General features: G+C 43.3%; 1 protein-coding gene across 2 annotated transcripts in view; it reads right to left on the reverse strand.

Moving 5' to 3' along the window:
* Positions 1–917: 917 nt before the first annotated feature.
* The window catches only part of ANLN (anillin actin binding protein), a 287,028-nt gene continuing 271,990 nt past the window's right edge, over positions 918–15,955 (reverse strand). For both annotated transcript variants that reach the window (XM_030204140.1, XM_030204129.1), the window contains 2 exons: positions 12,045–12,217; positions 918–2,243 (listed from right to left, as the gene is read on the reverse strand). In XM_030204140.1, coding sequence (XP_030060000.1) covers positions 2,120–2,243; positions 12,045–12,217 — 297 coding nt within the window. In that variant the 3' untranslated portion in view covers positions 918–2,119. The remainder of the gene's footprint in view (positions 2,244–12,044; positions 12,218–15,955) is intronic.

The following is a 15,955-nucleotide window of genomic DNA, read 5'->3' on the forward strand; positions in this document are numbered from 1 at the left end:
TTTCTTGGTACTTGAGGATCTTCTCTCTTCACATGACTCAGAGTAATCACTTGGGACCAACACCTTTATTCAATGCTGTTCTGATGTTTTTCTTCTACCATATGTTCAGTTTCCTTGCATCCAGCTTTTTACTGGACAGAACTGAGATGTTAAGAGGTGATCCCCATAATTCTCTCAGGATCATGATCACAAGTGCTTTCTGATACACAATGTTGCAATGTTTACAAAGGATGAGACACACCATCTTGTTATGCTATACTGTATTCATTGTGGGTCAGCCCAATGTAGCAGAATGTCATGTCAGACATTTCACAGCCTTTTATTGTAGGCTGGACATTGTCCCAGTTTTTCTTTCAGGGCCCTGTTTACTAAGGTGCATTAGTGTTTTTAGCGCACCTACAAAAGCAGGGGCCTACAGGGATATTGTAGGCACATACATGGTTAATGCATGTTAAAAACAGTAACGTGCTTATAACGCTGCTTAGTAAACAGGGCCCTCAATGTGTTACAAAGCTACGTAAAGTGTTGAAGATAATAATTAAAAAAAAAAAAAAAGTTGAGGGTCTTTTTTTTTTTTTTAAAGATTAAGGGACAGGGCAGAAAGTACAAAATTAAGATTGAGGCAGCAAACATCAGTAAGCCACAGGACTATCAGCTACTGAACACACATCTGTTTAGAAAAGCAGAAAGAACCGTAGGTACCTCCACAGGCATATGCCGCAGCAGTAAAATAACAATCCAATTATAAAAAAGGACAAATTGTCACATAATAGTACAGTACATTGGTGGATTTACTACAAATGATTTGAACTAATCTTACTTTGTTATCTGCTTAGAACATTGGATTATGCGGAATATACGTTTTTAAAAATGTGCCATTTTCCAGCTAAGCAAAAATAAACCAGTGCAAGTACATGAAGTTTCACAAATTAATTTTGTATATTGTTTATTTACCAAATTTTTATTTTTATACCAAAGGTACCCACCTCAACACATAATTTTAACATATAAAAAAAGTGCAAAGAAAAAATCCAGAAGTGGCTAGGATAAACACAAATCTGACAACCAAAACTGTCAAGAAATGAAGAGCACATAGAACTATTAGTGTTCTTAAGGAGGATAGTACAAGACGTATTAAAAATAGCAACAGTGAAGGATGCCCACAATTTCCAGATATCCTCTATGGAAATAGCAATTTTGGGCTTTCCTGAGCATCATCCTAGCAGTATATACACAAATCTCAATGATGTAAAAAATAAAAAAAAAATATATATAAAGCCAGTAAAGTATTAGCTGGGAATATAGCAGCTTTGTAAATACACTCATTTTGGATGGTTCTTGCTGCTTGGATAGAGAACAAAAAGAATTATTGCAACGGAATACTTTTTGTAAACCAGAGAAGGAATTAAGTTTACCAAGTTCTCTTTCATGCAGTGTATGATCAGACAAAATATTTGAGGTCTAAAATGTGCAACACATTGCATTCAAAGCGTGTCATTCACGTACATTTTTTTCTTATGTACAATTGTTTCTAGTATTTTAAAAATCCTATGTAAATGTATATGAACACTATTTAGAAGTCACAAACACTTATTTTAGGTTGTGTTCCCATGGCATTTTTTTGGGCAAATATACAAGACAGAACACAAATATAGGGAAATAGGATGTTTAAAACTTCAAATGAGATCTGTTGACATTCTTATATTAACATATGCCTACCCCATTAGAGAATATATTTTAAATATATGTGGCCATAGTTCTGTGGAAAAATAATTCCATATAAGGCTGTGCTTAATGTGTTTGGACAAGCATTTTTTCAGTCCCATCCCCCTAGCAGAAACAATTTCTCACACAATCCTAAAACAAGAGTTAAAACCCTTTTTCATACAATACCTTGTACAGAAAAACTGTTAAAACCTATATGCATAGAGGCAAACTATTTTATAAAAGGTGTGCACGTAATAGCACTTAACCACATTGATTTAAAGCATTAAGTGTAATAAGTATCCGGGAACATTTAGTACAGAAACTTGTTCTTAAACAGCAGATGCATGTAGTTTCAGGCTAGCAATAAGTTTATATTTTCATAGGATAAAAAGTTCATAGCAGTCTTCTCCATCTAAGACTTCTCAACAGGTATATAGCAAGCATCTGGCTGCCACATACGAAGGTCAATAAGAACTTGGTTCAGCTTTTGCATCCAAAGGTTACGTTCATCTTTAGTGTCTGCAGATAGCCAATTTCTAAAAATAGATAATAAAGGAATATAAATTTTACCTGAACAGAGCTACATTAACTGTCCAAATTAGGTTTAAAAAATAAAAACACACACACGTGTACTGTGACATGATTTCTTGAATGCCAACTTTCTTCTTTTGAACCCCTAAATTAGTAGAAAACATGTCTAAAACCAATAAATCACCAGAGGTAAAAGGTCATTCTCCTCTGCCCTAGACAGGTCAAATGGTGAAGGGCTTTCAAAAACTATTTCTTGCACTTGTGACTGACTGGTTCCAGTGTTTTCTGATTCATGCTCAAAAGCAGGACACCAGTATTAGAGAAAGCACAAAAAAACTCTTGAAGATAAGCATATAGTCAGAGATCCTATGTTCACAGCATAGTAGAAAAATTCATTCAAAACCTTGGAACTGACACGATGAAATCTATTCTTACGTTTGCCTTTTGAGCTGAGTGACTGCGTATTTCATAACTCCAAGCTTAACAGACTGTCCAGTAGCCTTACATTAAAATCACTGTTCCCTAACACTGAATTTCCAAAAAAGAAAAAGGGAAGAAAAGCATGCTTATTAATAGAACAATTTTTCTTAATACAAAAGAACATATTGATAATACACATTATAATCTGAAGTAGCAAAATTTCATGCAACCAATTCCAAAGATAAGTAGTGGCTTGGAATCTTGCTAAATGCATGTTGTGCAAGCTAGGTAGAATAAGGCTGATGTGAAAGACAAAAGGGTAAGAAGTGTAAGAACTGTTTCAAGAATCATCCAGGTTGAAAGTAGTATATCTACTTATCAGACCAGATTTATATCTGATCCACACAGGAATCTAATCCATTTTAAAATACAAGTCACTTCTTCTAACAAGGCAGCAAAAAAAAAAAAAAAAAAATCCCAAAACTTCTGTGTGAAAGTACTGCCCGATTGTGATGGAAAATAGTAAAAATTGCTTTTCAGTCTTGCTTAATCGATAATACATTTTTAAAATCCCCTGTCTTTGATCAAAAGTGACTTTCCTGGTATATCTCAAAGAACAGGCTGGAATGTAAGGCACATCTCAAGAACAATGTATGAGGTAAGGCACACTCAAGAACAATGTATAAGATAAAGCACATCTTAAGAACAATATACAAGATAAGGCACATCTCAAGAACAGGTTGGAATGCCTCTGAAGCCAGCTTGTGCAGGAGGGAGGCGGGGTATGCTTTAGGTTTGGGAGATAAGCCACCTGGCCAGTGGTTTGTTTACCTGAACTGAGAGCGTATGACTGAAACCTCATGGATAAGTTTTAGCTTAATAAAAAGGGGGATTTTTGCAGCAGAGCGTTGGGGCTCATTCTGTGGATGGACGCATCGTGCAGAAAAGACTTGTTCCTGGTCATATGGAGACTTCAGGCTATCGCTGCAACGGGCCCCCCAGCTGATGAGATAAGGGCCTGAATGATGTAATTCCTGACCAGTGATGATATTTTATATATATATATATATATATATATATATATATATATATATATATATATATATCTTATTTTACTTTTCTATAGCCTTCCTTTAGTAATGTACTCGATTAGTGTGTGTATTTCTTAATCATTGTGTAGTTGGAACAATAATGACTTATACACTCTCCATTTAAAGTACTAATAAAGAGTTTCATTTACCTAATATGAATCCAAAAGAATCTGTAGTATTTTATTCTGTAAGCAGTCTGTGGTGATCAAGTGAGCAGGCTGCAATACCAAAGCAATACACCGATAGCTCAACACTGCTCTATATAAGGGAGCTCCATCTCTTTTCCAGAGCAGGTAAAGTTACTTACAGGCTTATTTTTGAAAGAGAAGGGCGCCCATCTTTCGACACAAATCGGGAGATGGGCGTCCTCAACTGCTTTCCGTCACGGGGACGACCAAAGTTCACGGGGGCGTGCCGGAAGCATAGCGAAGGCAGGACTGGGGTGTGCTTAACACATGGGCGTCCTCGGCTGATAATGGAAAAAAGAAGGGTGACCTTGATGAGCACTTGGCCAACTTTACTTGGTCCATTTTTTCCTGCGACCAAGCCTCAAAAAGGTGCCCAAACTGACCAGATGACCACCGGTGGGAATCAGGGATGGCCTCCCCTTACTCCCCCAGTGGTCACCACCCCCCTCCCACCTTAAAAAAAAAAAAAAAAAAAAAAAAAAAAAAAAACTTTAAAAATATTTTTTTCCGGCCTCAAATGTCATACCCAGCTCCCTGACAGCAGTATGTAGGTCCCTGGAGCAGTTTTAGTGGGTGCAGTGCACTTCAGGCAGGCAGACCCAGGCCCATCCCCCCCCCTACCTGTTACACTTGTGGTGATAAATGTAAGCCCTTCAAAACCCACCACAAACCCACTGTACCCACATGTAGGTGCCCCCCTTCACCCCTTAGGGCTGTGGTAGTGGTGTACAGTTGTGGGGAGTTGGTTTTTGGGGGGGGGGGGGGGAGCTCAGCACCCAAGGTAAGGGAGCTATGCACCTGGGAGCAATTTATGAAGTCCACTGCAGTGCCCCCTAGGGTGCCCAGTTGGTGTCCTGGCATGTGAGGGGGACCAGTGCACTACGAATGCTGGCTCCTCCCATAACCAAATGGCTTGGATTTGGTCGTTTCTGAGATGGGCGTCCTTGGTTTCCATTATCACTGAAAACTGGGCACGACCATCTCTAAGGTCGACCTAAATGTTGAGATTTGGGCGTCCCTAACCATATTATCGAAACAAAGATGGACGCCCATCTTTTGATAATACGGGTTTCCCTGCCCCCTCAGAGAACATCTGCTGCAGGTTAAGTAACTTTGCTTTCTCCAAGGACAAGCAGGCAGAATATTTTCACATGTGAGACTCGCTAGTTGCCAGGCTCACAATGTTAATAATGGTAACTGAAAAGTGAGCCTGGCGGAAAAAAGGGGCAGGAGAGTGGAGTTGACATTCAAGTAGTAAAAAGATTTTGCAGGACTGCTTGTCCAAACTGGCCATCTTGAATGGAATGCTGTTCTAGTTAGTAGTGAGCAGTGAAGGTGTGGATAGAAGACCACACTGCCGTCTTCCAAATTTCTTCAATGGAGGCCGAGTGGAAATAGGCTACTGAAGCTGCCATGGCTCTTACATTACGAGTGAACACAGCCATGAAGGGTCAAGCCCAGCCTGAGGATACATGTAGGAGATACTCAGCCAAGACGAGATAATACTGTTAGGGCGAAAGATACAAAAAGCTGTCAGGATTTCCTATGAGATTTAGTACACTCCAGATAATACGCTAGAGCATGCTTGCAGTCTAAGGTATGCAGTGCTGCTTCTCCAGGATAAGCGTGTGGCTTACGGAAGAAGACAGGAAATACAGTGGATTGCCTGAGGTGGAATTCAGATACCACTTTAGGAAGGGTTTGGAGAACAACTCTGTTGTGGTAGAACCTGGTGTACAGCAGGTCTGCGACAAGAGCTTGAAGTTCACTTGCTCATCTGGAAAAAGTAAGTGCTATTAAGAACAGGGACAGAGTGGTTGAAATGTAGGTTTCATGAGCGCTATGAGGATGGCATAAAAACCCCACGCTACTGGAGGTGGTTTGATAGGTTTAGTATAAAATAAACCTTTCATGAATATATCCCAGAATGAACAGAAACTGGATTATCAACCCTAGAGTGGAAAGTGCTAATAGCACTCAAATGTACTCAGTTTTCAGGCCAGAATCAGAAAGATGGAGGAGGTACACCATAAGGGAAGGGAGAGAGCATAACGTAAGGTCTACTGTTCTGGCTGTACACCAGAGGGAAAATCTTCTCTACTTGTAATGTTAACATTTCTGCACAGAAGGCTTCCTAGAGACTAGGAGTATCATAGAGACAGTGTCTGGAAGATTTAAGGAAGCTAAGTCTATGTTGTCAAGAACCACGTCATCAGGGCTAGACAGCGGGGGTCTGGATGTAGGAGGCACTCTCGTTCTGTGTTATCTGGGTTGGAAAGAGATCCACGAACAATGCAGGGGATCCCTCTACGACAAAGAATCACAGCAGGCAAAAGTAGAGGCTGACCAAAGACGAATTCACCACTGGAGATAGTCCAACAGTCTTTTATTGATGAAAATAAAGGCTGCTGGACTACATCTCCAATGGTGAATACATCTTTGGTCAGCCTCTACTTCTGCCTGCTTGGAAAGAGATCTAACCTCAACTGTTCCTTGGACGATAACTCCAGGAGAAGAGGGAACCAAATCTGGCCAGTGGCTAGTAGGGAGAAATTAGGATCATGGTCCCTTTGTCTCGACTTAGTGAGAGGCATAGAGAAGATCTGTTCCCTAATGAAGTAGGAAGGCATCCAAGGCTACATGGTTGAGTGCACAGATTCTAGAACAGATGCAGGGAATCTTGCTGTTCTGAGGAGAAGCAAAGAGGTCTATTGCTGGGGTTCTCCACTGCTGGAAGATTTGACGAGCCACAGGCATGCTGAGAGATCACTCGTAAGCTGAAGGACTCTGCTCAATTTGTCTGCCACAGAATTCTGCTTGCCTGCTAGGTAAACGGCTCTAATAGAGATGTTTTGGGCAGTTGTCAAGTCCATTTCTGGATTGCTTGTTGACAGAGGAGATAAGAACCTGGTCCCCCTTGCTTGTTGAAGTAATACATTGCAAGCTAGCGTGAATGAACTATCTTATTGAGGTGGTGGTCCTGGAAAGTTTTGAGGGCATTCCAGACCGATTGTAATTCCAGGAAAATATATGATGATGCCACTGCTTTCCTGTGGGGATCAAAAACCGTGTGTATGGAGGCCATCAAGATGAACACTCCAACCTACCATGGAGGTGTCGGTGGTGAGAACTTTGTGATATGGAAGGGGCTGAAACAGAAGTACCCAGGAGAGATCCTGTGGTAGCAACCACCACTGTAGAGAGTGGTGCAGCTGTGGAGTGACTCGAAATGAGGGCTGAGAGCTGCTCTGTGGCTTGAAACCACTGAGATGAGAAAGTCATGATACGCTTTGAATGCAATGTGTTCCACACTTTTTAGACCTCAAATATTTTGATCACACATTGCGTGAAAGGGAATTTGGTAAACTTCTTACAGTTTCCGCTCTGGTTTACAAGAAGTATTCTTTTGCAATATTTTTTTTTGTTCTCTAGCCAAGCAGGAAGAACCAGTCTGTTGCAGTATTTTTGTTCATCTGAAATGAGCGTACCTCAATGGTGTTACATGGACTGTTGAAGCCATGTGGCCAAGTAAGCAGAGCATCTAATGGGAAGAAATTTGATTAGAACAGAAAATTTAAGCAGAGAGATGCACTATACCATCTACTCTTGCTTGTGGGAAAAAATGCTCAACCCTCAACAGTGTCCAGGAGAGGCCTGATGAACTGCGAGGTCTGAACCAGTTGAAGATGTGATTTGGGGTAATTTATTACAAATCCCAAGAGCTCTAGAAGTATGGTGGAGAGAATGGAAGTGTGCGCCAACTATTGGGAGGCTGCCTTGATTAACCAGTCATCGAGGTAGGGGAAAGAAATGTGTGCCTCACATGCGGAGACTTGCAGCCACCATTATCAGGCATTTTGCGAAAACATGAGGCTCTGAGGCCAAGCTGAATAGCAAGACTTTGTATTGATAATGCAGAGTCCCACAGCGGAAATGCAGTAACTTCCTGTGAGCGGGAAGAAAGGTTGTGGGTGTATGCCTCCTTTAGGTTGAGAGAGCAAAGCCAGTCATCAAGTTGGATCATGGGAGAAGTGATCCCAGGGAAACCATGTGAAATTAGTAGGTTAGGTATTTGTTCAAAACCAGGAGGTTGAGAATTGGTCAAACTCCAGTCTTTTTTAGTATGAGAAAGTACTGGGAGTAAACCCTCGATCTCTTTCCAAAGTACCATCATTTGGAGGGAGTTGAAACGAGACTGATGGATGGTTGGGAAGTTTACTTCCCAATGCAGACCATAACTGCTGAACGATCCGAAGTACTCAACAGTCAGGTTATGAGGGGCCACTTCTCTTGAAAGATGATCAAACCACCTCCCACCGGTAAGTTGGTTGGGACTGACAACTGAACATTGGCAATTAAGGAGTCAAAAATTGGATTGCTGTTTAGGCAGAGGAACCTGTGACTTCTGCCCCCATTGCTGTAGCAGTCCTTTGAGGAGGAGCAGTAGGAACAACACGACACTTAGATGTGTAGTAATTAAAGTGTCAAAATCCTCCTGAAAATCTTCTAGAAGAAGCAGTGGTAGAAGGTTACGGTCTAGAGAGAGTTCTAATAGTATCTGTATATTTTTTTAATCAGGTTGGCTACTTCGTCAACTGTCACTGAATAAGCTGTCTCCACAACAAAGGACATATGCTAAATGTTTCTGGACTACAGATTTGAGATTGGAAACCCAGCCAGGAAAGACATCTCATTGCTACTCCTAAAATGGAGATGCGAGAAGAGATGGTAAAGGCATCAAAGGTTTGCCTTGCCAGATATTTGCAACAATGTAGAAGTTTCATGTGGAGTTTGAGAAACCCAGTAGCCTTCTCAGGAGGAAGTCTGCAAAGGAGAGAGCACTCTGTATTACAGACCAAGTACATTGTGGAATAAAGTTGATCATTTAAAATGCAGTTGATTAGCAGATGCTTGAAATAAAAAAAATCTAGGGTTCTAATTTCTCTGCCTGGAGAAGCAGAAGCACGAGATCGCTTTAAAATGAATTCCACAACTAAAGAATGATGGGGTAATTGTGTTTTCTCAAACCCAGTACATTTCTGTACCCTGTACATGGTATCAATTTTCATTGGAGCAACCTGAATTGTTACAGGAGATTTCCAGTTTCTGAAACCAGCATCCTTCATAGCCTTCCTATGAGGAAAGGCTAAAGATGCTAGGGCTCTTCAGCTTGGAGAAAAGGCGGCTAAGGGGAGATATGATAGAGGTCTATAAAATAATGAGTGGAGTGGAACGGGTAGATGTGAAGCATCTGTTTACGCTTTCCAAAAATACTAGGACTAGGGGCATGCGATGAAGCTACAAAGTAGTAAATTTAAAATGAACAGAAGAAACTTTTTCTTCACTCAACGTGAAATTAAACTCTGGAATTTGTTGCCGGAGAATGTGATAAAGGCGGTTAAATTAGCAGTTTTAAAAAGGTTTGGACGGCTTCCTAAAGAAAAAGTCCATAGACCATTATTAAATGGACTTGGGGAAAAACCACTCTTTCTGGGATAGGCAGTATATGTTTTGTACTTATTTGGGATCTTGCCAGGTTATTTGTGACCTGGATTGGCCACTGTTGGAAACAGGATGCTGGGCTTGATGGACCTTTGGTCTTTCCCAGTATGGCAATACTTATGTACTTATATGTATGAAGGGGAACATTCCATGTTACCAATCCCAGGGCAAGCAGTGGCTTCCCCCATGTCCATCTCATCTGACTAGCATGGGAGAAGCAAAGCTACAAATAGTTGAGTCAAAACTGAAATTCAAAAAGGTGCCAAGATTTTAGACAGCCTTTAAACCAAAATAGTACAAAAACTTTGTCCTGTGATCAGCAAGTGTACTGAAAATTATATGGTAATACAGCATATAAAAAATATACAAAAAGTGACTACCTTTATAAAGTTGACCGAGATAAAATGTATTCTTACCCATTAATTTCCTTTCCTTGAGTCCCACTACACCAGTCCACACCAATGAGTTATATCCCCCAAACAGCAAATGAAGATAGAGAAAGACAAACAAGTTCCCATAACATCACTAGCATAGCAGCAGGTATAGCTTGGAGTTAGTCAGTGCAAGTCTACAAAGTTAAAAGAAGACAAGGCCCTGAAAGAACCTCCAAAACCTCACAAACTTGATCATCATTCCCAATTATGTTTTCTTCCATTCTTGTCATGCTCCTCTTCTCTCAAAAAGAGAAGAAAAAGGGGCATCCTAAAGAACACAGAACAGACCTGCTGCTACCCAAACTGTTGGCAGGGAGCGTCCAGACTTCTAGTCTTCCAGGGCAGGAAGCTAGTGAGACAAGAGAAATTAATAGGTAAGAATACATTTCATGTTCCATTGCATCCAGATAGATCAGCCCACACCAATGGGATGTACCAAAGCTTATACATTTCAGCGGGAAGAAGACAAGGCTCCTGCCAAAACTGCATGTTCACAGTTGCTGGCCCCTGCACCAGTCCAACACTATCTGCTAGAGGTAGAGAAATAATGACTTAGCTCCAGGCTGCACCTGCAATTGTGCTGGTGATGCCCATGGGGCTTGTTTCTTTCTCTACCTTCATCTACTAGTTAGGGGATATAACACATTGGTGTGGACTGGTCCAGCTGGACAGTAAAGAATTGTGTTTATAAAGAGGTATGACTGGATAGTAAAGTCAAAGCCTTAACTGGCACAGTTTTCAGATTTGTGATAATTCAATTCCTTTGAGTTTGCACAGCAGCTTATTATAAAATTATCCAGCCAACAAGAGCAGTATGATGGTGGTTAAGTATCACACTTTAGTACACTTCTTCCCTTGGCTCTCTGGTATCATCCCATGGCTTTCAATACAAACTCTATGCTGATGACTCCCAAACCTACCTCTCTACCCCCGAAATCTCAACCAGCATCGAGACCAATGTTTCAGCCTGCCTATCTGATATCACTGCCTGGATGTCTCAGCGTCATCTGAAACTTAACATGGCCAAAACCGAGCTTCTCATCTTTCCCCCTAAACCTACCTCTCCTCTCCCCCCTCTCTCTATTTCTGTGATAGCACTCTCATTCTCCCTGTCTCATCAGCTCGTAGCCTTGGGGTCATCTTCGACTCCTCTCTATCCTTCTCTGCTCACATTCAGCAGATTGCCAAAACCTGTCATTTCTTTCTCTATAACATCAGCAAAATCCGTCCCTTCATCTCTGAGCACTTTACCAGAACCCTTATCCACACTTATCACCTCTCGTCTTGATTATTGTAACCTGCTTCTCACCGGCCTCCCTCTTAGCCATCTCTCTCCTCTTCAATCAGCCCAAAACTCTGCTGCGCGACTCATAGTTGCTATGCTCATATTAGCCCTCTCCTTAAAATCACTTCACTGGCTCCCTATGCGTTTCCGCATTCAATTCAAACTTCTCTTATTGACCTATAAGTGCATTCACTCTGCCGCTCCCCTGTACCTCTCCACTCTTTTCTCTCCCTACGCCCCCCCTCGGGTACTCCGTTCTGTAGATAAATCTCTTATCTGTCCCCTTCTCCTCTACTGCTAATTCCAGACTCCGTTCCTTTTATCTTGCTGCACCTCACACTTGGAATAGACTTCCCGAGCCTATACGTCTAGCCCTGTCTTTGGCCGTTTTCAAGTCCAAAACAAAGCCCACCTCTTTACCACTGCTTTTGAATCCTAACCTCTACTCATCTGCCCTGTCCTTTTATCCTCACCTCTTTATTCCCTTACCCCTTAATTGTTCTGTTTACCTGTCTTATCTAGATTGTAAGCTCTTTGAGCAGAGACTGTCTTTTTTGTGTATGGTGTACAGCGCTGCGTATGCCTTGTAGCGCTATATAAAGTGATAAGTAGTAGTAGTACAAGTCTCCAATATAAGCAATGGAGAAGGAAGCTTAAACCATCCCCCATTTGTGACAAGGACAAGAAAAGACCTATTCCAATAAGACAACCTGTTTTCAATATTGACCACTTACCTTTTGCCAGCTCACAGATGAAATAATAGCAACTGGACAAAAATTTCCCAAATGTGGAATGGTACACTTGCTTGAGATGTTTGACTTGTATTGGTTTAACTACAACTTAAGACTACCAGAATTGACTGGTGAAGTAATAAGCATTTACTTACTTAGTGACACATAGTGTGTCTCTGCACTGGCTGACAAGAGTTTCTTTATCATCTTCTCTTTGAGGTCTAACAGTAACTAATTCAAATGTATTGGGTCGTGCACAAAATTCTCTGTTGGCTGGTTCAATCTTCCTGCTAGTGCAGTTGGCTAAATTTATCCGGCCAATGGGATTCTGGAAAGGAAAAGGAAATTAAATAACCTTTGGTGGAAAATTTATCAAACAAAAAAAACATGACAATCTGAACCTCACAACAATTTCCCCTTCCTCTGAATAAATTTCCAAGGATTTTGAGTCCCCTTGCTGGCTGATATGGATGGGGGAAACTTTCTACAAGACTGCACCTGTGTGTACCAGTATGAACTATATTTTACAGCACATCCAAGCACTTAAGCTTCAAGGCTCATGTGCATCCTGAAGAGAGATGAATTAAAATTCTGGGCTCCAATCATAACCCTTTTGTGCACATAAATGCTTAACTTCTTTCAGTTGCCATGCAACTAGGAACATGAGAGAGTTAATCTAACAAAAAAAAATAATAATCTTCACGTTACATAAACACATTAACAGTACCATTTTTATTTAAGGGGGAGCAATACGGATAGGAAATGAGCCATGAGCGCTAAGTGAAAGCTGCTGTGAGAATTCTGCTAACCTCAAGGTTACAAAACAATGCCATGGGAAGAACTGAAAATCACTCAGCCTGATGCTAGAGGAACTGTTGAACTGTGTTTCCCCCCCTCCATTTACAGCCAGTGCCAAACTCAAAATGGCTGCTGTAAGACTGCCGCTGAAGGTCACGGCAGTTATTTTGACCGCAGACAGCATGGGCTGAAGGGACCTGGAGATCACTCCTGCTTCAGCTGTGCCACTAAACCACAGTGACGGGAAAGTAAGCCTGGGGGTGCTACAGGGTTTTTTTTTTTTTTGGGGGGGGGGGGGGAGGGTTCTTCTGTTTGGGGGTGGGAGGAAGGGATAGGAGCAGCTCCTGTTTTTGAGGAGAGTTATGGGACTGTGCAAAGTTTCAGCTGAAAATGCACTGGCTTACATATTCTAGGAGCACGTGAGAGATGCTCCTAGTGATCGAGCCCTTTGCAGATTTTGTGAGAGACAAAGGATGGATATTAAGGGATTCCAAGTGGACACTGTAAATAGCATTTACTGATGTTATATTTACAATTTAATCATTCACTTGCATCTTAGCGAATGATACATACCTGTAGCAGGTGTTCTCCGAGAACAGCAGGCTGATTGTTCTCACGACTGGGTTGACGTCCACGGCAGCCCCCACCAACCGGAACAAAACTTCGCGGGCGGTCCCGCACGCAGGGCATGCCCACCGCGCATGCGCGGCCGTCTTCCTGCCCGTGCGCGACCGTTCCCGCTCAGTTGAATGACAAGCAAATTAATGAGTAAATGCAACTCCAAGGGGAGGAGGGAGGGTAGGTGAGAACAATCAGCCTGCTGTCCTCGGAGAACATCTGCTACAGGTATGTATCATTCACTTTCTCCGAGGACAAGCAGGCTGCTTGTTCTCACGACTGGGGTATCCCTAGCTCTCAGGCTCACTCAAAACAAGAACCCAGGTCAATTGAACCTCGCAACGGTGAGGGTATAACAGAAATTGACCTACGAAGAACAACTAACAGAGTGCAGCCTGACCAGAATAAATTCGGGTCCTGGAGGGTGGAGTTGGATTTAAACCCCAGATAGATTCTGCAGCACCGACTGCCCGAACCGACTGTCGCGCCGGGTATCCTGCTGCAGGCAGTAATGAGATGTGAATGTGTGGACAGATGACCACGTCGCAGCTTTGCAAATCTCTTCAATAGTGGCTGACTTCAAGTGGGCCACCGACGCTGCCATGGCTCCAACACTATGAGCCGTGACATGACCCTGAAGAGTCAGCCCAGCCTGGGCGTAAGTGAAGGAAATGCAATCTGCTAGCCAATTGGAGATGGTGCATTTCCAGACAGCGACCCCTTTCCTATTGGGGTCGAAGGAAATAAACAATTGGGCGGACTGTCTGTGGGTCTGTGTCCGCTCCAGATAGAAGGCCAAAGCTCGCTTGCAGTCCAATGTGTGCAACTGACGTTCAGCAGGGCGGGTATGCTGTCTGGGAAAGAATGTTGGCAAGACAATTGACTGGTTAAGATGGAACTCCGACACCACCTTTGGCAGAAACTTGGGGTGAGTGCGGAGTATTACCCTATTATGATGAAATTTTGTATAAGGAGCATGGGCTACCAGGGCTTGAAGCTCACTGACTACGAGCTGAAGTAACTGCCACCAAGAAAATGACCTTCCAGGTCAAGTACTTCAGATGGCAGGAATTCAGTGGCTTAAAAGGAGGCTTCATCAGCTGGGTGAGGACTACGTTGAGATCCCATGACACTGCAGGAGGCTTGACAGGGGGCCTTGACAAGAGCAAGCCTCTCATAAATCAGACGACTAAAGGCTCTCCAGAGATGGCTTTACCCTCTACACGATGATGGTAAGCACTAATCGCACTAAGGTGATTCCTTACTGAGTTGGTCTTGAGGCCAGACTCTGATAAGTGCAGAAGGTATTCAAGCAGGTTCTGTGCAGGACAAGAACGAGGTTCTAGGGCCTTGTTCTCACAAACGACAAACCTCCTCCACTTGAAAAAGTAACTTTTTAGTGGAATCCTTCCTAGAGGCAAGCAAGATGCGGGAGACACCCTCCGACAGACCCAACGAAGCAAAGTCTACGCCCTCAACATCCAGGCCGTGAGAGCCAGAGACTGAAGTTTGGGGTGCAGAAGCGCTCCGTCGTTTTGCGAAATGAGAGTCGGAAAACACTCCAATCTCCACGGTTCTTCGAAGGACAACTCCACAAGTAGAGGGAACCAGATCTGACGGGGCCAAAAAGGCGCTATCAGAATCATGGTGCCGTGGTCTTGCTTGAGCTTCAGTAAGGTCTTCCCCACCAAAGGTATGGGAGGATAAGCATACAGGAGGCCGGTCCCCCAATGGAGGAGAAAGGCATCCGACGCTAGTTTGCCGTGTGCCTGTAGTCTGCAACAGAACAGAGGCAGCTTGTGGTTGGTCTGAGAGGCGAAAAGGTCCACCGAGGGAGTGCCCCACTCTCGGAAAATCTCGCGTACCACTCTGGAATGGAGCGACCACTCGTGCGGTTGCATGACTCTGCTGTCTGTCGGCCAGACTGTTTACGCCTGCCAGGTATGTGGCTTGAAGAAGCATGCCAAACTGGCAGGCCCAACGCCACATCCCGACGGCTTCCTGACACAGGGGGTGAGATCCGGTGCCCCCTGCTTGTTGATGTAATACATTGCAACCTGATTGTCTGTCCGAATTTGGATAATTTGACAAAACAGCCGATCTCTGAAGGCCTTTAGTGCGTTCCAGACCGCTCGGAGCTCCAGGAGGTTGATCTGAAGATCTTGTTCCTGGAGGGACCACAGTCCCTGGGTGTGAAGCCCATCGACATGAGCTCCCCACCCCAGGCGAGATGCGTCCGTCAGCACTTTCGTGGGCTGCGGAATTTGGAATGGACGTCCCAGGGTCAAATTGGTCCGAATGGTCCACCAGTGCAGTGAATTGCGGCAACTGATGGAGAGGCGGACGACATCTTCTAGATTCCCGGTGGCTTGACACCACTGGGAAGCTAGGGTACATTGAGCAGGTCTCATGTGAAGGCGAGCCATGGGAGTCACATGAACTGTGGAGGCCATGTGACCCAGGAGTCTCAACATGTGCTGAGCCGTGACCTGCTGAGACGCTCTGGTCTGGGAAGCAAGGGACAGAAGGTTCTGCGCCCTTGCTTCAGGAAGAAAGGCCTGAGCCATCTGAGAATTCAGCAGCGCTCCTATGAATTCCAGAGATTGGACCGGCTGGAGATGGGACTTCGGGTAATTTAGCACAAACCCCA

This window comes from Microcaecilia unicolor, chromosome 1 (genome assembly GCF_901765095.1).
Source record: "Microcaecilia unicolor chromosome 1, aMicUni1.1, whole genome shotgun sequence".
Classification (NCBI taxonomy): Eukaryota; Metazoa; Chordata; class Amphibia; order Gymnophiona; family Siphonopidae; genus Microcaecilia; species Microcaecilia unicolor.